Source organism: Medicago truncatula, chromosome 5 (genome assembly GCF_003473485.1).
Source record: "Medicago truncatula cultivar Jemalong A17 chromosome 5, MtrunA17r5.0-ANR, whole genome shotgun sequence".
Taxonomy (NCBI): domain Eukaryota; kingdom Viridiplantae; phylum Streptophyta; class Magnoliopsida; order Fabales; family Fabaceae; genus Medicago; species Medicago truncatula.
Window position 1 is genome coordinate 26,089,950 of NC_053046.1, and position 23,331 is coordinate 26,113,280.

Below are 23,331 nucleotides of genomic sequence, written 5' to 3' on the forward strand. Positions count from 1 at the left end.
GGATTGAGATAATGCAAAAGTTTCAGTTGTTTCTAAGCGTTATTGAAAGTTAAGGATATTTGATTTATTTTTTTAACCTATAAAAAACTGGTGTTTTTGTCTTATGAGGAAAGTCATGTGCATGGGCCTACTATTCAACTTATGGTGCTTTTGTCACAAAAACAATACAACAAGAGGAATTGTGATTTTGAAGGCTAAAAATCTTTCTTTTGGGTCCTTTGAGAATAGTTGATTTTTGTTTTGAAGGTTTATTATTGTTATTTAGGTATGAGTGGTTTTCATGTAACATAGGTTTTTTGAATCAAGTAGTGACCAATTTGTATAATGTCGATTCTATTTGCACTTGCAAATTTTTTAATTAAGTTTAGATGATTACAATGAAGAGAACCAATTGTAATTTTGATATGTGAAGGATTGAAAATAGAATTTTAGATCTTTGTCGTTGTCTAATTTTTATTTTTTAATATTCGTTTGTTTCAACTAAACGATTTCATGTCATTTCCTACTTTATTTTTTGAACTTGTGTAAGTAAATTGTATAATACTCTTCATCTTTTATTTATTTTAGGATTTTTTTACCATTACTTATTCTTATATATTAGTCGAAATGACCCGTGCGACGCACGGGTCTAAAGTCTAGTGTTAAATAATTGCAAACCTAATAAAGCAAATGAGCGGGAAAAAATTAGGTTAAATTGTTGCAGACCTAATATGGTAAAAAAAATATGGCATGAAATTAGTGCGATGAATTTTTCTAGTATTGTGTACAAAATATTGTCAAAAAAAAAAAAGGCAAGAGGATAGTAATGAAATTGGTGCGATGCATTTTTTTAGATGAAATTTGTTAGGTTAAATAATTGCAAACCTAATAAAACAAATGAGCGGGAAATAATTAGGTTAAATTACTGCACATTAAGTTTAGATGATTACAATGAAGAGAACCAATTGTAATTTTGATATGTGAAGGATTGAAAATAGAATTTTAGATCTTTGTCGTTGTCTAATTTTTATTTTTTAATATTCGTTTGTTTCAACTAAACGATTTCATGTCATTTCCTACTTTATTTTTTGAACTTGTGTAAGTAAATTGTATAATACTCTTCATCTTTTATTTATTTTAGGATTTTTTTACCATTACTTATTCTTATATATTAGTCGAAATGACCCGTGCGACGCACGGGTCTAAAGTCTAGTGTTAAATAATTGCAAACCTAATAAAGCAAATGAGCGGGAAAAAATTAGGTTAAATTGTTGCAGACCTAATATGGTAAAAAAAATATGGCATGAAATTAGTGCGATGAATTTTTCTAGTATTGTGTACAAAATATTGTCAAAAAAAAAAAAGGCAAGAGGATAGTAATGAAATTGGTGCGATGCATTTTTTTAGATGAAATTTGTTAGGTTAAATAATTGCAAACCTAATAAAACAAATGAGCGGGAAATAATTAGGTTAAATTACTGCAGACCTAAAAAAATTAATAAATAAGGATAACCAAACTTGAAACTCAATTTGCACTGGTTCATTTTCAAAAACATGAAAGGGTTTGCTTGTGATTCATAATCATAAAGGGTCTAGTTACTAACGTATTAGGCTCATCTCTCTATATGAGTTCTTACACGTCTGAGATCTTTATTTTTCAAGGTGTCAGATCTGCCTCCACTACGGTACTTAATGCTCGAAAGAGCTTTTTATGCTTGTTGCATTATGTTAGGGAGATGTTGGCACTTGGATTTTGATAACGTATTGGTTGTCGATCCATTTATCATATTTAAACCCTAAGTGTTTATTGCAGATGTTTATCTTCATATTTTTTTGTAACCTAAGTTCGCGCCCGTACACGAGTTCGTTAGTTTACACTTGTGATTAGTGAATTTTTATTATGATATATTATGGCTGATCCACGTGGTTTGATTTATCACGATTCAATCTCGTTTGGGTTGTGCCTGGATCAGGTCTAATGTCCCCTAATCTTTGTATCTTTTTATTTTTATTTAATGGTCATACTAACTTGTGTTCTAAGGACAAAAGTTCGCATTTCCATTTGTTTAATTGATTTCCCACATGTATTTTTTTTAAAAGCAATCACTACATGCATGATTGCTGATAACCCCGCCCCCCCCCCCCCCCCCCCCCCCCCCCCCCCCCCACCAAATGGTCCCTCCATCAAATGATAATTGTAGTATTTTTCATTCATTAATTTATTTTTATCATTGTTGGTTATCAACTTTTGTTATTATTATTATCCCTAAAAAAAAACTTTTATTATTATTATTATTTTAGGTTACCATAATATTGTTACGATGTTTTTATCGGAACATGACAATTAGTAACCTCCATCAGAGAACCCGTGGGGCATAAATTAATGTGAATTCTCCTCTTTCAATCATTTTTTTTTTCTTCATACACATGAATCAAGAACCGAACCTCTGATCACTTATATAAGGGGGACAAATCCTTTACTTGAAAGAATTTACTAAGCTTTAATTACCATTCTATTGAACATACCCATTAATATTCACCTTTGTTTCTGCTTAGCAAAAATCAACCTTGAAGAAATTCAAGGTGCAGGCCTTCCAGTCCAGAGTGCCGACCTAAGATCTCTAGTAGGTCCATTATTAACCTACTCTTAAAAACACAATGCCCGTTTGGATTGGTTGGAATTTTTATTTTTAAGAAAAAATTGAATTGGTTTGAGTCAGACATGTTTTATCTCTGAAATATGTTTAAAACGTTAGTTTGTTGTGCTGTCAAAGCCAATTCTGTTTAAAAATGTTTAGATAATATGCATACCAATTGTTGTTAAATTGAAGGCATGAATATTCCGTTTTTAAAACAAATGAAAAAGGCATGAATATTCTGTTGTATTGGATTATTGGAATTTATCAAATCAGTATTTTAAAATTTTGCTTTCCCGCAGATAAAATCAAATAGAACTTTTTGGTCCTTTGTTGTTGAAATTAGCTCTTAGAATTGGTTGAATATAAATATATGATGACTTTGTAAACAAAAACAAAATTTAACTTTCTCTAAGTTTATTATAATAGGCTAATAGAAAATAAAAATAAGTTAATAAATCATAAAGACAGCAAAATTGATAGCGAGTTCATGTATTTTTCTTTATAAGAAAAATATATTATAGGAAGTACAATTGTGTACTTCAACCTTTATATGGTGATAAATTATTAGCAATTTAAAAATTTGTGAACAAGATAAGTCTTATAGTTTGATCTATTTAAATTATTACAACAAGATAGGTCTTATAGTTTGATCTATTTAAATTATTACTTTTCTTTAGACTCTTTAAAAAATCTGTTTAGTTAAATAGTTCAGATTAACAGTTTATAGAAGGTTTATTAGACTATCTAAAAAAAAAGTCTATTAGATCTATCAGATGAATTTGTATATATGTAATGAATTGTGTTAGAGACATACCATAGACCTAAGAGTTTATTAATTTATGGTTTAAGACCTATTCTTTTAAGGGACATAAAAAATAGGAGGATCATTAACATCTACTATTAAAAGACGATATATATCATCATTGTATTTTAAAATTTTTTAAAGTACTAGTCCATATTGTACCACTTATAAATGTGGTCCATATATTAGAGCCAATTGTAACTCAGCCATAAAAACTAATGATTTATATTTGGATGTATATTAGAACCAATTGTAACTCAGTCATAAAAACTAATGATTCATATTTGGACGAATACAACATAAAGAATGATTAAGGATATCATGGATCATTTCTTATAGATGATTCATGATATACCATGTTTTAGAACCATAAGTTATCATACTCTCTCCACAATAGATTAGGAGTCCGTTTGTTTAAGATTTTTAATTCTTAATAAATGTTCTTTTAAGTTTCAGTAAACTTTTTTCAAAAATAAATTTGTTAAAAATGAAATAACTAGTAATTTTCTTTTGAAGAAAATTAATTTTAATAGAAGGAGAAAACTTTTGAAGAAAATCAATTTTAATAGGTGAACAACTTAGTTATGAGGTCTATATTTTTTTCAACCATGTTAATGGAAAGAAAATTACTAAATCTCACGAGAGATTACGTAGCGAAGCCTTCCGAAGTGTATTTTCAATTTCCCTCACATGTTGATATATCTCTCTCTTTTTTCCTCGTATTTTGCAAAAGCATGATTTTGATTGGTTAGTGGTTCGTTCGGGATAATCTCATATTTTCCTTCGCTTTAAATAGCACAACTCTAATGGAAAAAATTAGTTTATCGTGCATATTTTTTCAACATAAGTGCTTGTTGAACTACATTTTTTTTAATCTTCAAAGAATAATATCCAAACTATTTGTATCAAAATGACTTTTTCAAAAAATCTTAAACAAACGGATTATATGTGCGTGTTTCCTTCTCTTGCGCCTTTCTTTTACCGTTGTGACCACCTAAAGTGATCATGGCAACATCAATGTCCCCCATCATCCTCTCTAAATTATGTTCACTCATCGATGCTAACAAATGTTTTACAAATTACGTGATAAATCGTAAATTTGGACGAGTTTACATTTTTAGGTCCCAAATTCGTTTTAAATCGGAGACAAAAAATTGTATTTTAGCTAAATACGAACTCAAAACTGAGTTTAAGCAAGTTAAATCGTAGCAAACTTGATAAAATTGCATAAATCACCAGAGATTTCATTTTAAAAAAATCAATTTTTTTTTACCATTTTTTGTGCTGGACCATTTTTTTTCAAGTCAAGTATCTCACACACACTGTGTGTAGCGTATTCTGGTTCCCAAACATTAATGTAACCTTTTCGATTCCCACATTTTCTGATTTTAACACAAACAGAGAAGAGAATACAAAGAGACATTCAAACCCTAAGTTTTCTAACGGCGAGGGTATTCTGACGCCGGCAAGGGGAATACAACGCCAACAAGGGTCGCAGACTCGTGGTGGCAGCGTTTTTGTCTCTAGTTTAAGCATCATCAACAATAAAGGTTAGTGGTTCAGCTCTTCTACCGCTTTTTCTCTAGTCTATCACGAAGGAATCAACATATATTTGTAGTGCTCTTGTTGTCATTTACTGGATTGATGGAATCTTCGCGTAATATTAAGTATTAACTGTCAAGGATCAAAGTTACAAATAAGTAATATTTTTAATTATTGATTTTAGATAAACTCAAACGAGTTTACAAGTCGAGTTTACGAGCTTAGTTCACCTAAATAAAACGAGTTGATGTAAACTATGCTAACAAGTAATTTCATAAACTGTAGCAGCAAAAGAAAATAATCAAGCGAACTCATGAGTGGAAAACATAAGTTGGACCTAGCCTGACTTCCACACTTTTATAAAGTAACCAATCCATTATGTTCAACATAAGTAAAATTATCAAATCAGAGTTGGAAAATTAGCTTCAGAAGCTAACAAGTATAGAAATAAAATCAATTTTGTGCTAAATAATACTTTTATCTGATTCAAAGAAATAGATATCACTAGTATGTCTCTGCAATCTTTGATAGTCTGATATGCGTATGGGACATTTAACAAATCAGTTCTTACCAATATCAGTAGACGCTGTAGCAGATCCTCCATTTTTCTTGTTTTCAAGTTCCTATTGCCAAGTGTCAACTGATATATAGGTGTCATCACAAGCATATGAAAAAAAAGCCTTGGCAGAAAACTTCTGTTATGCTGAAAATTTCAACTTTAATTTAACAGCAAATAATCTTAGTTAAATTCCAAGCCTGCAGCAAATTATTTCTTTCGGTAACAAATAGGCTTAGTCTGTTTTAATTAAAAGGGCAGCCCGGTGCACTAAAGCTACAGCATACACATGGCGCCGGGAAGGGGTCCCACCATTTTGGTGTATTGAACGCAACCTTATCTTGTTTTCTACAGAAGGGGGTTGTTTCCAAGACTTGAACACATGACCTTTCAGTCATGTGACAACAACTTTATCGTTGCAAGGTTAAAACTAAGGCTGTCTCTCCCATTCAATCACGTAACCTTTCTGTTTTAATTAATTAACATAAAGTTTGTTTGGAAAGCAAGATTAAAACTAAGAATAACTAAATCAATATCCAGAGAGTTGCAATATTATACACCAAATATAATTTGGTCAAGCTCAAATTATGTAGAAAATTTCAACTTAGACATAAAATTTGTTTGGAAAGCAAGGTTACTTAAAACTAAGAATGACTAAACCAATATGCAGAGAGTTGCAATATTATACACCAAATATAATTGGTCAAGCTCAAATTATGTAGAAAATTTCAACTTAGACACAAATAGGCTTAAACTCCAAACATGCAAAAAAAAAAAAAAAAAAAAATTGGTCAGCAAGGTTGACTAAACGAAATTATCAAAGGAGCATTTACACAATTCATACAATAATTTAATTTTTCAGGCAGTCAACAAGGGCAGTCAAGCTTAATAAAAAAATTCATTTGGACAGCAAGGTTAACAAAACAAAATGAACATTTACGCAGCGATTTAGACTTTTAGTCAGAAAACAGGATTTGTTTAAGCTCACATTATACAAAAAAATTCAACAGAGACAACTCTTGAATTAACAGCTTAAGCTGAATTAAGTGTTCATTCACTTAGAGCTTATCATATGTTAAGCTCCAATTATGCATGCAATCATTTGGGGTAAACTAGAAGAAATGAGCAACGGAGCTTTCATGCAGCAAGTTAACCTTTTAGACACCAATTAGGTCTGAATAACCTCTACTTATGGAGAAAATTTCAGCTTACCACAAATTGCATTGGAGTTGGTTAAGCATAAATTATATACAATTTATCTGATATTTGTTGGTGAAAGTTAACCCCTCGGCAAGTGATTCAAGTACAGCTTCCACCAACATGAAACAATCAGTGTTATCAATGACAAGTATAGTGCAACTGAGGAAATTAGGCACAAAAACAGAGGCTAGGGTTTTGTTTATAGCTTCGAGCACGGGAAGAGCAAGAGTTTTAGAAAAAAGAATTTGTTGAGAATAGTATTGGGAAGAGAACGGTCAATGTCAGAATTCATAAAACAAATACCCTAACTAATAAAATTATCAAAAGGATTTAAAATAAATTTCATGACACAAAAATTGCTGCTAGCCATGATTTACAAATAAACCACATGATATAGTGGTTCATCTAGCCTTACCCATAAAAAAAGACTCAGGTTTGAACAATTAGAATTGGATGAATTGTTTTCTCATCATCATTACCTCAGATGTTAGTCATAGTGGACCTTGCAAAATAGTGGAAGAGTAAGTCCTATTGCTTATAAGTTGAGGTTCAAGCTTCCTACAGGGAGGTTTTCCATGTCTCCCGGATTTCGAAGCCAATTTCAGGAGTATGATGTTAGTCTATGGGGAATGAAGGACTGGCTGTAATTAGTTGGGACTTTTGGGAGACTAGGCACTCTCAAATTGCCTAGACTGTTTGTTTTTCTCGTCTCTGCATTTTCATTTTTCTAGCTTCTGAAAACAGGACCCATAATTACTTCAATACAGACTTAAATTTTCACCATTTATATAGTATCTTCAATGTCTATTTGATTACAGTGAAACAAAATAACTAATTATACAACAATTTATGTGAAGGCATGGTGTTTGTTAGGACTTAGACTAGAGGGGAGTTTGTTAGCTTTTGAGCTAAGCAGTTGGTTAGGGAGGTTATTAGTTAATGTGGTAATTAGGATTATTTTTGTATTAATAGGGGGGTTATGGAGTTACAGAGGATATTCATTAAACACTGTAACAATTGTTAATAAAGCGGTGACTCTATTGTAAAAAGGGGAATAATGCTGCTTAGCACCGTCCCCCTAAAGTGCTACAGCAGATAGCAGGATAGCCGCTATTGCAAAGATTAAAAATCAGTGTACAAGGTAAACATAAATACTCGAAAATATGAAATAAAAATACACAAAATTAAAGAGATCATCATGCTTGATAATTAAAGAACCTAAAGTTAAGAGCAATAAAAGGTAGACAAACTCGAGATCCTAAGTAAGATCGGGTAGGACCCATGAGATCGTGAATCGGGGGATCGTAACACAGATCGTAAGATCCTACCAAATTTAGAAATTCATATATATTGCATATGAATTCATACATACTCATGAAGCAACATAATTTAATAGAAAAAAAAAAAACTTTAAATAAAACTCAAATTCATTTCATTAAATAGAAAAAGAAAAAAAAAAAAAAAAAAACTTAAAAACAGTACTCATACATGATACAACTCCATAACAACAATAAAACTTAATCATAATTATCTTGATGGTAAGAATGAAGGATTTTTATTTTTTTTTTTAAAGTAAGAATGAAGGATTGTTGTGCAGAAGGAATACGTACAAGACTGATTAAATAAGCAACTTAAGAGAGGAAGTTGAGTGCTGGAAATTGCATTGGTAAGGGGTTCCATGATTAATGGGTTTATTGGAAAATTACCCTAATTATTGATAGTGGTATATTGGGAAGATCTTCAATAATCAATGGGTTTAATGATAGGATTTGAAACCGTTTTAGAGATTAAGAAGGGTGAAAAACGTTTTTTTTTACTTTCTGATTGAAAAATGCATTTTTGCGAACCGGGTCACGAACCCGACCTGGTAACCCGGATTTTTGGAAAACGAAACACTAACCGGGTCGCAAAACGACCCGCGAACCCGGTTTCTGGGTTTTCAACCTAACGCGGCTAAATCTACGTTACCACCGCTTCCACGTTTTTGCGCGGCGATCCAAGCCGTTCTTACCAATTTCCGATTCCGGCCACCTGTGAGCACGAAGAGGCCAGGCAAGATCGTGGAACCGTACGATTCTACGGTCCAGATCGCGAGTTTGTCTACCATTATAAAACATACACAACATACTTCCAATTACTCAGGCACTCTTCATACAGGGAACTTACAATCCCACACGACCTTTTTGAAAGTTTTGTGGCTCATCCAATGTTAACATGCTTCATTTGGACTGTTGTTCTTTATAAGCTTAATACCTATGATACATTTCGACTATACAAAGCACTCTCCCCTTATGTCCACACCATGCTCTTGTTAATTCTTAATTTATTAATCAGGTATTCCTTGAATGACTGGCTTCTAAATTTGTTGGTGTAAATTAAGACTGTTTGATGTTTTAGTTGAAACTTAGGTTTGGCTGCAATAACCGGTCAAGCTGGTTAATGCAACCAGTTTCTAAAATAAAGATATTAATTAATCAAAGATAGATTTTAGTGATGATTTCACTAAAATTAAATTATCTGTTTACAGGATTGATATCAAACTTAAGAAAGAAGAACATATGCCTTCACAATGCTTGTTCAGAAAGCAAACAGAAAACGGCACAAACATGAACGCAAGATAAAAGTGATATTTAACATTGATACACTATGATATTACAATCTTCGCTCTATATTAAACGACGCAAAGATAAATAAATAAAGCAAGTGACCAATAGTGCTGGTGCCTATTAGAAGAAACCACACATTTTGATTATAGATGTTTGGTGTTGCAAAATACACAAAACCAATCTACATACTTTTCAGAGTTTAATTTCTCGTTTCCATGAAGAGAAAACATCTTTTTATATTTCCTAAACTGAAAAATTTCTTACCTATAATCATCATCAAGACATAATATACAACTTTATTAACCTTGTTTCACTTCAAGGCACTGCTGTTGTTATCGGGAGCAACATAAAATGCCTTTGTCGCGGCTATGGCGGAATCCCCTCTCTTGACAATTTTCTCAAGCTCCTCAACCTTCTCCAACAAGGATGCAACATTTGAATTGGTACTTTGAACCAGCTTGTTTGCAGTATCTAGAGAAGTACATAACTGAACAAAGAATAATAAACCACATTATTCACATAATAAGCTGAAGATATTAAATGAAAGAGAAAGATAACCAGTAGGAAAATCTAGATTTAACTCCTTTAAAATGAACAATCCCTCTTGTCCCACTGGGTTTTACAAGAAAGGTTTTTAACGAGGCACTGGCTTGTTATCCACATGATTGTTACCTTAGGTTTTGGTCTAGTCCCCCAGCACTTTCCCAAATTTTATTTTAATATGGTTGTTAGGGTGTTGCAAATGATAGTTAGTAGCTACGGGGTGCCAACATAGTTGGGATCTCATAGTCACCATACGATGTTTATACACCCAATGCTTTATAAAATAAATCTACTCTTATCAAAAAATAAAGTAAGCAATTTCACACACTAAAGGGCAGTCCAGTGCACAAAGCTCCCGCATATACAGGGTCTGGGAAGGGGTCCCACTATTTGGAGTATTATACGCAAGCTTACCCTGTCTTTTACACAAGAGGTTGTTTCCAGAACTTGAACATTTGACATTTCAGTCACACGATAACAACTTTATTCACACACTAACGGGAAAATTCTCTTCCCCTCCCTCCCTTGATAGCCAGCAATAACAAACAACAATTCACAATATTAATTTCTATCCAATACGAGTGAAAAAGTAATCAGAGGAAAGGAAACCTTCAATGTGAGAGAAGTCCAAGAATGATCAGTGGCATTGAGCGCGGAGTTAAGGTGATCGTAGTTTTCCTGTAACAAGATTTAACGCAAAGTTAGAGAATTTGATTGTGGAGGAAAATAAGAGAAAAGGGAAGAAGAAAAATAAGGAACCTGAAAGAGTTTGGTGAGATGAGGAAGAGCGTTGTTGTTGAGATCTGATAGAGAAGAAGAAGGTGAGGTTTTTTCTATTCCTTCTTGTTCATTTTCTTCTCCAACGTCGGTCAGAAGATCTCCGATGCATAAAAGGGGACCTCCGATTCCTCTCATTTCTTTCTCCCAATCTGTGTTTTTTTAGATTGTTTTGCTTCTTTTTCTTTAAAATAAAACACTCGACTCATACAATTAAGAATTAATTAGTTTCATCAATTACCCTTGAAATTAACAAAACCTCAATTATTCTCCTGAAATTTTACAATGTTAGTCAATTTACCCCTCCGTCAAATTTTTCTTAGTGAACATGACGTTTTGCGAATACCTCCCTGAAGTTTTGGACTTATGTGCAAAATGCCCCCAAACTTAAAAATTTATATTATTTTTTTCTTAAAAACAAACAATTAATATTTAAATATTAAAGCTAACTATTAATTTTGGAGTTTGGAAAAACTACATACATATATACATCAAAATAGGGAAAAATGTGTATTTTTAAAATGATAATAATGGTTATTTCTAATAGACAGATTATTATTTTTAGAGGTTTATAAACAAATTAATAATCAGATTTAAATTTATATTTTCTCCTTCACCATCTTAGTCTTTTAACTCCTCCAACTCCTTCAACAATTTGCTCAAACCATTTAAACTACACAACCCCCAATATTAATCTACAAATCATCCTATTATTGTCACTTTAAAAAATACATATTTTTCCCCATTTTAGAGTCTATTTTGATGTATATATGCATGTAGTTTTCCCAAATTCCAAAATTAATAGTTAGTTTTAATATTTAACTATTAATTGTTTGTTTTTAAGAAAAAAATAATACAAATTTTTAAGTTTGGGGGGCATTTTGCACATAAGTGTAAAATTTCAGGGGGGTATTTGCAAAACGTCATGTTCACTAACATAAAAATTTGACGGAGGGGGTAAATTGACTAACGTTGTGAAATTCTAGGGGGTTAATTGAAGTTTTGTTAACTTCAGGGGGTAATTGATGAAACTTACAATTTCAGGGGGAAATTGACTATTTACTCATTACACTTTTGGTCCCCATGTTTTGGCCTACCCACGAAACTGATCATGCCCTTGTAAAACAGAACAAAATGGTCCTTCAAGTATCATTTTTGTTGCATTTTTCGTCCTACCCCCCATTTTATTCTCCACAAACGCAGAGAAATGATAGTTTTAGGCGGTTTTAGACCTACCCCTATGCTCAACCATGAAATCAACAAGGAATAAAACATGTGGGCACAAAGAATCTATTCTATTCAGCACACTAACCAAAAAAACACTAATTTGAAACATATCTTAGAAATTAGGGTTTTTTTGGTTAGTGTGTTGAATAAAGTGGATTCTTTGTACCCAGATGCTTTATTCCTTGTTTATTTCATGGTTGAGCATAGGGGATAAGTCTAAAACTGTCATTTCTCTGCGTTTTTGGAGAATAAAATGGGGGGTAGGACGAAAAATGCAACAAAAATGATACTTGAAGGACCGTTTTATTCTGTTTTAAAAGGGCAGGACCAGTTTCGTGAGTAGGCCAAAATACGAGGACCAAAAGTGTAATTAAGCCTACGATTAATTAACGTAAAGGATTTGGATGTGTAGGCAAAATATTTTCCTATTATAAACAAGGATTAAATATGTTTTTATCACTATAAATATCTAAGTTTTGTGCCCCTGAACATAGTTCAGTTGATAGTTGGCATGGACATGCATTATTATATGCAGAAGTCGGGGTTCGAACCCTGGACACCCTACTTGTTCACGTTGTAAAAGGTAGATTCTAACCACTAGTCTACTTGACAAAAAAATAAAAATATGTTAAGTTTTCATTTAATTCCTCTTGAAATTTTCTTCAACTTTTAATCCTTCAAAAGTTTTCATCTTCACTTTTGGTCCCTCATTTAAATAAACTCATATGTAGAATTCATATTTTTAAATAAAATTTTGCAAAAAGATTCATAATATTATAAGAATCTCTCCCAAAATAAATTAGATTTTTTTAACAAAACATTAATTTAATATGAATTTTTATATTATTTACAGTTAAAAATTCATATTTAATTTGTGTTTTGTTAAAAAAAATTAATTTTCTTTGGGAATTTTTTTTACGATATTCTACACATTTCTACACAATTTCATTACAAAATACAAAACTTAACTTAAAAATAGGGACTAAAAGTAGTGGTTGAAAATTTTATAGGGACTAAAAGTTGAAGAAATTTTTTAGAGGGACTAAAATGAAAAGTTAGTATATTTATATGGACCAAAAACATATTTAACCCTATAAATAAATATGATTATATTTAAACCTTTCAAATACCCATATTTATAATATTGATGACACCAAAATTATTGATGAGATATACACTTTTTTTTAGGGAGATTAAATGTACATTTGAATAAAATAAATTTTTCAACCTGTATCAAATAAATATCGCACTAAGATGGAAAAATAAAAGAACGGGCTGCATAAAGATCAGAAATCAAAAGAAACAAGGTTATGCTAAGATGAGAAAATCACAAAAACAAACGAAAAAAGATCAAGAATGTGTCAAAATCACTTATTTAATCAAAAGAAGAAAAAAAAACACTTTTGGATGAGTGATTTCGAATTAAATTTGACAATAAATCAAAGGTGAAGAAAACACAAGAAATGAAGGTCTGAATTGTGTTTACACTTTTTGTACTCTTTAAAAACTCAGATAGTAGCGGAATGTAAAGAGACCAGAGAAATAAACGACACAGATAGTTTATCTTGTTCCACCCTTCAACCTGGGATTACTTCAAATCCCCTTGCACATTCAAATGATTTTTCCACAATAATCAAATCTTGATTACAACAAGAATACTAAGACAACCTACCTTGTCTTAAATTTCCTTCTCTAAACCTACATGACTTTCTAATCTTAATCAACAAATATACAACAACAAGTTGTTTACAAAAAGATAGTGTTTACACAAACTCTATCAGTAGTAAACATATATGGAGCACAATACACATAGAGTGTATTTCTGTTAACCTGTAATTTTGACAGGCTCAATTAATACAGTCAATGAGTTGACTTTTGTTCTTAAGGGAATTACAGTCATTATCTTCAGCATGGAGATTTCGACATGGTTTGGGACTTAGCATTTGGAAGAGTTCAATAAGCTTTGAAGTTCGACAAAAGGTGATTCAGAGAGATGTTTGATTGAACCCAAACAATTGATGTCGAAGGGAAAGTATTTGAATTCAAAAAAAGCAGTAGTTTTCTTATTGAAGACGTGGGGGACAAGCAGTTTTCGATGGATGAAGTGCAGTTCGTGGTAGTTAGCTTTTTGCAATTATTTTCATTATGCACTTATAGAATTCTAGCACTCGAAGTACAGCGTCTAGAGAAAAGAGTCATACAGAATATATGTAATCTGATTTGTCGAACTACCTTTACATTAATACAATGCAATTTACCTTTTCTTTAAGTTTTTACGTTTTAAACTTTTAAGTCTTTTACTTGCATTTCCTTTACTTTTCTCTGTCGAAGGACAGTTGTTTTCATACCTAACTTCGTCTTGTTCATAAAGCAACCTATGAATATGATGAACGTTCACACATTTTTTTGGAAAAAAGATTGCAGAACATGTTCTAGGATTCCTGGTTTGATCCTGCTTGTAATAATCAAAACTAGTTTTCTTGTTTACCAAAAATACCGGTAAACAAATTGGCACGTCCAGTGGAACCCTGTTTGTGCAATTTTTGGAAGTAACTTCCATAACTTTTCAAATTATTTTCTAAATATTCTTGTGAAAACTGTTTTTGGTGAACTTTTTTCTGGAAATACACTTGTCTGTGCATGCATTTAAGAAATAGTAATGCTTTGAAAGTAATGGCCAGACCCACCAATAGTGGTACTGCTGCGTCATCACAATCACCAGTCTTCTTTGCATGCACAGTCTATGCATTTTATAAATGTTGCTGGGGTGAAATGTTGCTGGGGTTACTCCACTGAGTGCATTTTATAATATGAAATGAGCAGGACAAGAATTATATTAGTATACAATTAGGGATCCTAGATTTTCCTCGATCGCTAGAATAAGCAGAACATAACATTAAATCCCAATTATCATATGTTTAGAGAGATGGCGATCATAGGTTTCCCGAGATTGTTTATAGCCTAGGATAGATAGAACAGGTAGAACTCATTGAGACACTTTATCTCATCATAATCCCTTTATTTTATTTCAAATACACAGGTTGCTCGCAAGCAAGATTGTTCGTGTTGGGGAATAACATAAGAAGCTAGATGATTAATGTTTACTTGTCTTGTATTAATATAAGATTTGTCGGCTATTATGTATTACCTCCGTCCTTAATTATAAGACTCTTTTGAGAATTTTTTTGTCCCTTTTTATAAGACCCATTTGCTATTTCCAACTACATTAATTGTTTCTTTACATACATGCCCCTATTTATTATACATCTTTTTCTTCAATAAGTAATAAATAACATGTTGAAAACATAAATCAACTATTTCTCTTAAAGGATAAAATTGTAAAAACAATAGTAATTAAAAACATATTTAATACAAATATCCACTATTTTAATTCCCATGTTATTTTTCAAAAAGGCCCTGTAATTCACTCCATTGTAAAAAAAAAAAATAAAAAAAAAAATAAAAAGACCAACAACTCACTCAGGGCAAACCCCATATCAGTTCTACACAACACCCTAGCTACCAATTCATTCATCTGCGACTCCAAAATGGGAGGTGGTGAAGAAAAGCATCTCGAAGACTGTTCTGTTTCCAAGTTAGTTTCATTTCATTTCTTCTCTCTTTAATATATATTTCTCATCATTCATAAAACAAACCAATCTTACTTTATTCACCGATTCACATAAATATACTCTTAATATTCCTTTATTCAGTAACGATTATGAAATTGAATATTTGGTTATAAATCCTTGCCTTGTGATTTTCATAAACAATTGTGTTATATACCCAGTTTGCTGGGTAGGTGTTATGATTTGATTTTCTGATCTGGCGAGTTTCTTAGAGGAGAAACGTAGATATAGGCAGTAGTAAATATCTTCTGTTTCAATCAATAATACAATATTTCTATTTCATCTGGATTTGGGTTAGTGTGGTTGAATATTAGTCATGGATTGGCGGATATCTGTCAAGAATTTTTGGGAAACTGCTATGCCCAATTTGTGATGGATTGCGCCGTCATGGGACCATACTTGGATACAACGGTTCCATATGTTGGCCTGCATGTCTGGTTTTTGGCTTTCCTCTATCCGCCATCGGCAATATTGATTTGGGTTAGTGTTGTCAAATATCGGCAATGGTGAATATCTGTAAAGAATTTTTGGAAAACCGATATGCCCAACTTGTGATGGACAACAACAATGGTTTGGGTTGTGCGTTGGAGTGACGTTGGTGTCTCTTCTAAATGGTTATTTTTGGTGTAGTCGGTATGTCTGCAATGGTTATGTTTTGCGTTAGTCGGGATGTCTGCAGCTGCAGAAGGAATATCCTTAGTATGTGTTAGTGGGTTAAGCTTGACTATATTGTTGGATACTCTCCATTCTTCTTGGCGGTTTAGTTTATTTTATTCGTTTCTTTTATTACATTTTACGTTTGTTTTTCTGTTATGTTGCAAATGCTATATTCGATTGTGAATTTTGTTTGTAATGTTACTAAACATGGAAAATTTGCAGTGCATTGGGCACATGGGTATTCTCGGTAGCCGGAGCTTTGCTGGCGATTCCAGTAGGGATAAAGCGCAAATCTCTGGCACCTCTTGTATTTTTTGGCACCACCGGTACAATGCTGGATATTATTATGGGAATTACTGCGTGTGAAAGGGAACATGCCGAGCGACAAATGCAGCTACTTGAAGCTCAAAATGCTGCAGCTGAAACTTCATTGGAGGAGACACATACTGATTCATGATGTTATCGATGTTGTCAAATTTGTTTGGTCATGTAATTGTAACAAACTAAATGCAATTTTCTGGTAGCCTGACCTAATGTGCTTTCAATTTATGCTTGTTGTTGCCCTTTATCCTCCAACAGTGTAACCAAAAAGGTGAATAACCGAATGAGAGTTTTTCTTAGTTTATTTATTTGTAGAGATTTCAGAAATTTTTAGTTCTTTCATTTTCCAGTGTTAAAGGTAATGGAAAAATGGCTTAATTGCATTCTTATAGCATAGCTACCATATACCATTAAAGTGTGTATGTTTGGTTCAATTTTTTGATGAGTCAAAATTGATTCTGGAGGTATATAATTGATTTGGACATGTTTGATTCCTTTAGACTAAGATTGATTTTACCCTTGGAATTGATTTGGACTTGAAGTTAGAAATTGTAACTTTTGATTCTATAATTGATTTTTACACTCAAATTTATTGTTTAAATCACTTATAGCCAGAATCAATTCACTTAAACTCACTTTTAGGCCGAATCAATTCACTTAAAAAAAAAAATATTGTATTCACAGAACCAAACGTGTAGTAAAAATTGTAATTATGAGTGAACACAATGTATCTGAGAGTGCTTGTAACAAAATCCCTTTAATAAAAAGGTATTATATACTAACCAAAATTTACTATTTAGAGGATGGTATTAAAAAGTGTACTTTTAAGGTTTATCTTTTATCAACTTAGTTTGATGCATTAGTTCTTTTAAGGTTTCTACTAACAATGTTATATCAGGACGGGATATGGTGAGATAGACCAGTTTAACTATCAACCCTCTATATAGAGAAAAGGTCTATAAAAAAAATTGGTTTGAACCCAATGAAGCTATAATTAGTCAACAATTGACAGGTATATGTCCTATGACAAAGGTAAATCACAATGCGAGAATGAACCAGCATCTCTAATCAAAGAAAGTAATGGTGGTCTCCAATATCCTTGAGCTTAAAATTGGCTTGTAATAGTTGAAGTTTGTACCAACAATGAGTATATAATCTGCACTATTCGAGAAGAATGAACAATTTTGAACCTGTATGCTTTGTAAAAAGGGAATTGTCATGAGAACGTTGAATGAATCTCTGAGCCATGATGGTTGTGGAGAGCTTGTGATACCACTATGGTGAATCTCTGAGTCATGATGGTTGTGGAGAGCTTGATACATATTGGATTTTTTAAATCAGATTTAACAGGAAATCATTCTCATTATATTGAATTCAATGAAAAAATAAAATGGTAGTATACAATATACAAAGGGCTTTATATACAACTGAAGTCATAGAACTCAACAACTAATGTACTACTAACTAACTAACTAACAGAAGCTAAACTAACTTGTAACAAATTTCTAAAACGATCTAACAATATTTTAACCTTGGTTCTAATCGACTGGATTCTAGAATTTGCAGTTTTGAAGATGCAAAAAGAGATGTGAAAGTTCCCAACAGATGAAATCACTTGGTTCCAAAACAAGGCAATGTTGCAGAAACCAATTCAAATTTTCCATTTTCAACATCTAAGTTAGGATCAACAATGATCTTAAATTTCAGAGGACTGTTCTTTCCTTGCTTCAGCAACAATTTTAGAAAAATTAACCAGACATGATAAAAGTTGAATGGTTTAGTGCAAAGATGATTTCCCTCCAATTCCAAGCTCTTACCCTCCTCTAATGAACTAGCACTAGGAAGTCCTTCCCGAGAAAGTCTCGGGTCATTAGAAAGTCTTACATTACCATCTTTATCCTTGCATTTACTTTTTAGACCTGGATTTTGGCTAAGCATTTGTTCTCTATAGCTCGAATAGACCTTTTCAGCCTTCATGTTCCCAAACAAGATTTCTGCTGCCCTGTTCTTGACGAGAACCGGCATAAAATATGATTCATCCCACACATATAACTGCCAAAATTTGCATCAACAAATGAAGGGATTAGTTAAGCATGTTCAAAATTGCAATTTTAAAAGAATATAACAGTTAAAAATCAGATGCATAAAAATACTTAATTCCTAATTTATGAAACAAATAGAGACCATATATACATAATCATTTACACTTGAGAAATCTTAAATACTTTAAAGTGGCATAATGTTATAGAAATTGATCAATTTGGCTATGGATACATTATTTGTTTCAATTATCAAAATGATTGACTATAGGCACATGGAATTAACAGCAAGAAGCTATGTTTCTAATTTAGTGTGACTATAATAAATGCAGCACACAAATAAGCCTCAAAACTCAAATAATATTAGAATATGATCACATTCACAGTTAAGAGAAACTAGTATCTATATTTACCATGAAAGGTCTATATATCGAGCATACTGCATGGAGACGGGTTGAATTTTTCGAACAAACTAGTGGAAAAGTATTTTGCTCAGATCTGTGAAAGGGAAAGAAGAGAGAGAATCATCACTGATCATAATGGATGGCATAACAAGATTTAAGTTATAATTATAATCTAAAGTCATACTTTGAATCTAAGGGTGAACCACATAGCTGGCAGCCAGTGCACAAGAGATCTTCCTCCAAGTTATTACCCTCAGATTTGGAAAATCTCCTACTAACGAAAATCTTCTCTTTCACTGTATCACCAGGAGTCCTGATGTTACATAATGGAACAATTTCACAAATCGATGCAAGGACAGTAGTCTTGCATGATGTTGTTAGCTGCGAGACTTCCATAAGCGAACAGCAGTCCGTAGGCTCTCTCTCTTCAAGAACTGTCCAGTTTCTAGGAAGATACTCTATTTGCTATATGCATTACATAGATTCATTAGTCTACCTAAAACATACTATTGATCAAATTAGTGTCTATAAGTGAAGGGAATCAGATTATTGATGAATACCAATTAACCAGATAGGTATGAAATGGAGATGTTAACATTCTAGATTAAAATGAAAGCATTTGCGAGCTTACACTATCGGGCACACAAAAGGTAACTAACATTTCAAAAAAATCAATGTACACAAGGGCACAACCCCACTCCTCAGATGTAAGTCATGATTTGCAAGTATACAGATTTGAAACTTGTACTCATTTCATCTCTTTTAAATATACCTATGCTATCGTGTTAATCTTCAAACAACAGAGGTCCTAACTTCCTCTAAACTGTATAATAATGTGTGATAAAGGCAGCTTATAACAAAATCAATCTAAAAGCATATGTGCAGCCATTAGATGATGTGTGTTAAGTGTTAAATGTAATTTTTTTCGAACTCCCAAGATATCTTCACACTTTTTTTACTGAGAGATACTCTTTGATGCAGTGTGGAACTCAGCAAGTTGACTTCCTAGCCGGTTGAATCCCTCATCACTGCACTAGTGAAAAGTGTACTTGCAAAACACTCTAATGTCTAAGCGAGATGAGGCATTTTTGCAAGGTTTTTGGTGAAAGGAGTAAAGAGGTAAGGGGTTTACTCCTTATTTATATAGTATCGAAAGTCCGACAGATACTACTTTAGTTGAGTGATTTGATTTGATTGGCTGATCATATTGGCCTGACTTCTCGCAGTCAGTTACAGGTGGCACAGATCAGCTAAGATCAAGGAGTCTTGCAGGCGTATGCTGTTAACATTGTCAACTTATCATATATGACTTCATAAACGCCGAAATCAATTTATCATTCTACCCCGCGGAAAGCCTATTATATGACTAAAAGAAGACTGGGGTCATCCTCGGTCAACAGTGTAACACGGTCAATCCCTATACACAAGCCCTCTAGACTCTTTAGCTATATTTGGCTAATGAGTGTAATGTCCTAAAATTGTACTTCAGATTTGTTGCTCTCACATTTGCACAAAGTTGAACTCTTGATTAACCTCAGTACACTCCTCACTCAAAATATTGAGACTGCACTTATCTACGAGAGCTTTCTATTACATATATATTTAACATGTGAGCCTACATATGTAATTAACTATGTATTATGCACAATTCATTATTCGATATCTAAAGAAAACCATTTTAATGTAATCTTATAAGAGTCATGCATACAAAGTTTAGAAGCTCAAACCCCACAATTCCTTCATTTCATTATTCATATTCTTTATGCATCCAGATATGTTTTTACTCTCTAATTTTCTTCATTCCTTTGATAAGTTGACATGTAACATAACAAGCTCTATGATGGTTATCAGATTTATAGCCTCTCCCCTAAATTTCTAACAATTTCCTCAACAATAAACGAACTACGAGATCACTCAAGCTCACTTAGCAGCACACGAGTCACTTGCTTGATGTGCTAATGAACAATGATAAATACATCACTCATTCACAAATTTTCACAAAAAAAAGGTACTAGGCAAATCACCTAAATGCATTGCCTAAACAACAGGCATGACTGGAAATGAACAAGATCAACTTTGATCTTATAAAACAGAAAAATGTCATCAGAGAACAGAAAAATGAATGCACTCGTAATCACAATAATATTAGAGTAAGTACATTAATAAGGCATGCATCTAGAATCAGCACAATGCAAACATGGACTATGATTATCTATTCATTTATTAATATAATACAAGAAAATACTACAAAGGCAGATAGAATGTATACTTTAGTAGACTTCAAGTTGGTGTTGCAGATGGTGGGCCGAGACTGACGCACCCACTTTATAACCCTTCTTAGCTTCTCCTTCGTTGTTGTCCCAATACGACAACCCGCTATCAACTCTTCAACATCTGTTCAAAAAAGTATATGGTAAATATCATATTTTTATTGTTTTCAGGATTGAAATCACTTCCTATCCCTTCAAAGAAAACATACCACTTCAGAAAGGAAAAAAATATTCACAATTACTTCAAAACCAACATTATCTCTAATATTAATCTTTTTAACAGAAGTGTTACATTTTGATTTTTCATTAGAGTAGTACTAGCTTAGATTTACATCATGTAGAGCAAGTAACCGAAATCAATTAATGAGAAAATCAACTATCAATATTTTGATACTTCCATGATTTGCTATGAATGTGCATGTAAAATCAAGTGTTTGAGAATATTTAATTTACTCTCTATCCTTTCTCTTAGGCAGGTTTTATGGTCCACCTGAAGATGGACTAGTGTAATGTGGAGCAGAAGCTCATAGTCTTCTTCGAAATTACAGCTGAAACGTTGACCTAATCAGTGTTGGTTGGACAGAAAAAAGGAAAAAAAAATGAATAAATTCAGCTTTTAGACACACATAGTTTTTCCTTGTTTTTATCGAACCGACACTTATCAAATCATTGTCTTAACCGGGATGACGAAAAGAACCGTGACCTTCTACTTAAGAAAGACGATATCCATCATCAATAGAATTTTAAACAATTTTCAAGTCTTGGTCCACTTTGTACCATCTATAAAAGTGGTCTACCTTTGATTTGTTTTCTTTCTTCTATTGTTACATAAAGGTATGCGAGTTCTTCAGTGGACCATCTTCATAAATAGTCCATTGTGGACCAATACTTCAAATTGTCAGAAACTTCAAAAACAATCGACTATACTACAAAAATAAAAACTCACAACCCTTGATGTCAGTTCAATACGAGCTACATATTTATTATCCGCTATGAAGCATAGACACTTTTAGGATTAGGCATGTCCTGGTATCAGACACATGTCGTGTCAGTGCTTCATATATTATCCGTTATTTTAATCAAACCGGATTTAATTAAGTCAATATTTCAATCATAAAAATGAGGAGGACCATTAAAATCTATGACTATCACTAAGACGACGCATGTTGTCATTGGAGTTTTAAACAATGTTTAGGTACTAGTCCATGGTGGATTACTTATAAAAGTGGTCCATATTAGAATTGTAACTAAAAATTGCACCAACAAAAAATAAGACTGAACATAGTACAAAGAAAAATACATACCCTTTGAAATAAGAGAGTGAATAGGATGAACCAAGCAAAGCAAAGAAGACCACTGAACAGTTTTAGCCTCAACCACATCACCATATCTAGTAATCATAAAATCTACCACATTTCAAAACAACAACATTAATCATCATAACATATTCAAATCAATTTAAAAAAAAAAAAAAAAAAAAAAAAAAAAAAAACCATTAAAAGATAGATCAAAAAAATAATACTTTGTAACAAAACAACATCTCCTGCTGAAAGCAACGACGCCATTTGAGTCTGCCAAATAGAAACTCCAAAATACGGTGTGGTTTCATCGCCGACTTGAATGTCTGTTCGTGTGAAATCTCTTCCGGTTTTGGAGGATTTGAACTGTACAGGGAAGCAACGGTGAACGAAAACGAGAAGTTGAACGAATTCACCAATGTGACGAGAGGCTATGGAGAGATCTATGAGAGGACCGTACCATCCAAATACTGAACCCATTTTCGAACATTCATTTGGCAGGTTGAGTTAATAACGTGGAGTTTGGGAGAAATGAAACGAAGTAGATTAAGGCCGCGTTTGTTTCAAATTTTTAAAAAGGTGATTTATGGACAATTTTTGACCCAAAATCACTCCAGTAATAATTATACTCGTGTTTTTCACAACTATTTCGTTTATTTTGTGATTTTTTCGTTTTAGTGCAATGTTGATTTGTTCGTCGTCTTTGTACGGCGTTGTTTGTCTTTCTCATTTTGTTTGGTTCATATTGTCACATCAGTCGTGCAGTTCCATTCAATGACTTTGACGTCGTCCACGTTGCATATCCGGAGATATGGATGTTTCAGAGACTTACGTGTAGAACT

At 32.7% G+C, this 23,331-nt stretch overlaps 3 protein-coding genes across 4 annotated transcripts; 1 reads left to right on the forward strand and 2 right to left on the reverse strand.

Annotated features, from left to right (window-relative positions):
* Positions 1–9,325: 9,325 nt before the first annotated feature.
* On the reverse strand, positions 9,326–10,830 carry LOC11431474 (uncharacterized). The gene is made up of 3 exons (XM_003614701.3): positions 10,627–10,830; positions 10,477–10,545; positions 9,326–9,811 (listed from the first exon to the last, which is right to left on the reverse strand). The coding sequence occupies exons 1-3, from the start codon at positions 10,780–10,782 to the stop codon at positions 9,635–9,637; spliced, it is 402 nt and encodes a 133-aa protein (XP_003614749.2). The 5' UTR covers positions 10,783–10,830; the 3' UTR covers positions 9,326–9,634.
* A 4,489-nt stretch (positions 10,831–15,319) lies between these two features.
* LOC11429941 (uncharacterized) lies at positions 15,320–16,805 on the forward strand. Its single transcript, XM_003614724.4, has 2 exons — positions 15,320–15,466; positions 16,380–16,805. The coding sequence occupies exons 1-2, from the start codon at positions 15,420–15,422 to the stop codon at positions 16,612–16,614; spliced, it is 282 nt and encodes a 93-aa protein (XP_003614772.1). The 5' UTR covers positions 15,320–15,419; the 3' UTR covers positions 16,615–16,805.
* Positions 16,806–17,820: 1,015 nt separating this feature from the next.
* On the reverse strand, positions 17,821–23,056 carry LOC25495013 (uncharacterized). 2 transcript variants are annotated; one of them, XM_013598529.3, is made up of 6 exons: positions 22,714–23,056; positions 22,496–22,597; positions 21,191–21,315; positions 19,106–19,386; positions 18,931–19,015; positions 17,821–18,530 (listed from the first exon to the last, which is right to left on the reverse strand). In XM_013598529.3, exons 1-6 carry the CDS (start codon positions 22,967–22,969, stop codon positions 18,090–18,092), a joined length of 1,290 nt encoding a protein of 429 aa, XP_013453983.2. In that variant the 5' UTR covers positions 22,970–23,056; the 3' UTR covers positions 17,821–18,089. The 2 variants fall into 2 exon arrangements, with proteins under 2 accessions (XP_013453983.2, XP_039690832.1); XM_039834898.1 differs by lacking the exon at positions 22,496–22,597.
* Positions 23,057–23,331: the final 275 nt, after the last annotated feature.

Excerpts from the sequence above, each read along its gene's own strand:
- LOC11429941 (XM_003614724.4), top strand. The coding sequence starts at position 15,420 with ATGGGAGGTGGTGAAGAAAAGCATCTCGAAGACTGTTCTGTTTCCAA. Across the intron at positions 15,467-16,379 it reads GAAGACTGTTCTGTTTCCAA|TGCATTGGGCACATGGGTAT; the intron begins GTTAGTTTCATT and ends GAAAATTTGCAG.
- LOC11431474 (XM_003614701.3), bottom strand. The coding sequence starts at position 10,782 with ATGAGAGGAATCGGAGGTCCCCTTTTATGCATCGGAGATCTTCTGACC. Across the intron at positions 10,546-10,626 it reads ATCTCACCAAACTCTTTCAG|GAAAACTACGATCACCTTAA; the intron begins GTTCCTTATTTT and ends ATCTTGTTACAG. Across the intron at positions 9,812-10,476 it reads GGACTTCTCTCACATTGAAG|TTATGTACTTCTCTAGATAC; the intron begins GTTTCCTTTCCT and ends TTCTTTGTTCAG.
- LOC25495013 (XM_013598529.3), bottom strand. The coding sequence starts at position 22,969 with ATGGGTTCAGTATTTGGATGGTACGGTCCTCTCATAGATCTCTCCATA. Across the intron at positions 21,316-22,495 it reads TCACTCTCTTATTTCAAAGG|ATGTTGAAGAGTTGATAGCG; the intron begins GTATGTATTTTT and ends TTTTTTGAACAG. Across the intron at positions 18,531-18,930 it reads CGATATATAGACCTTTCATG|TTATATGTGTGGGATGAATC; the intron begins GTAAATATAGAT and ends AAATTTTGGCAG.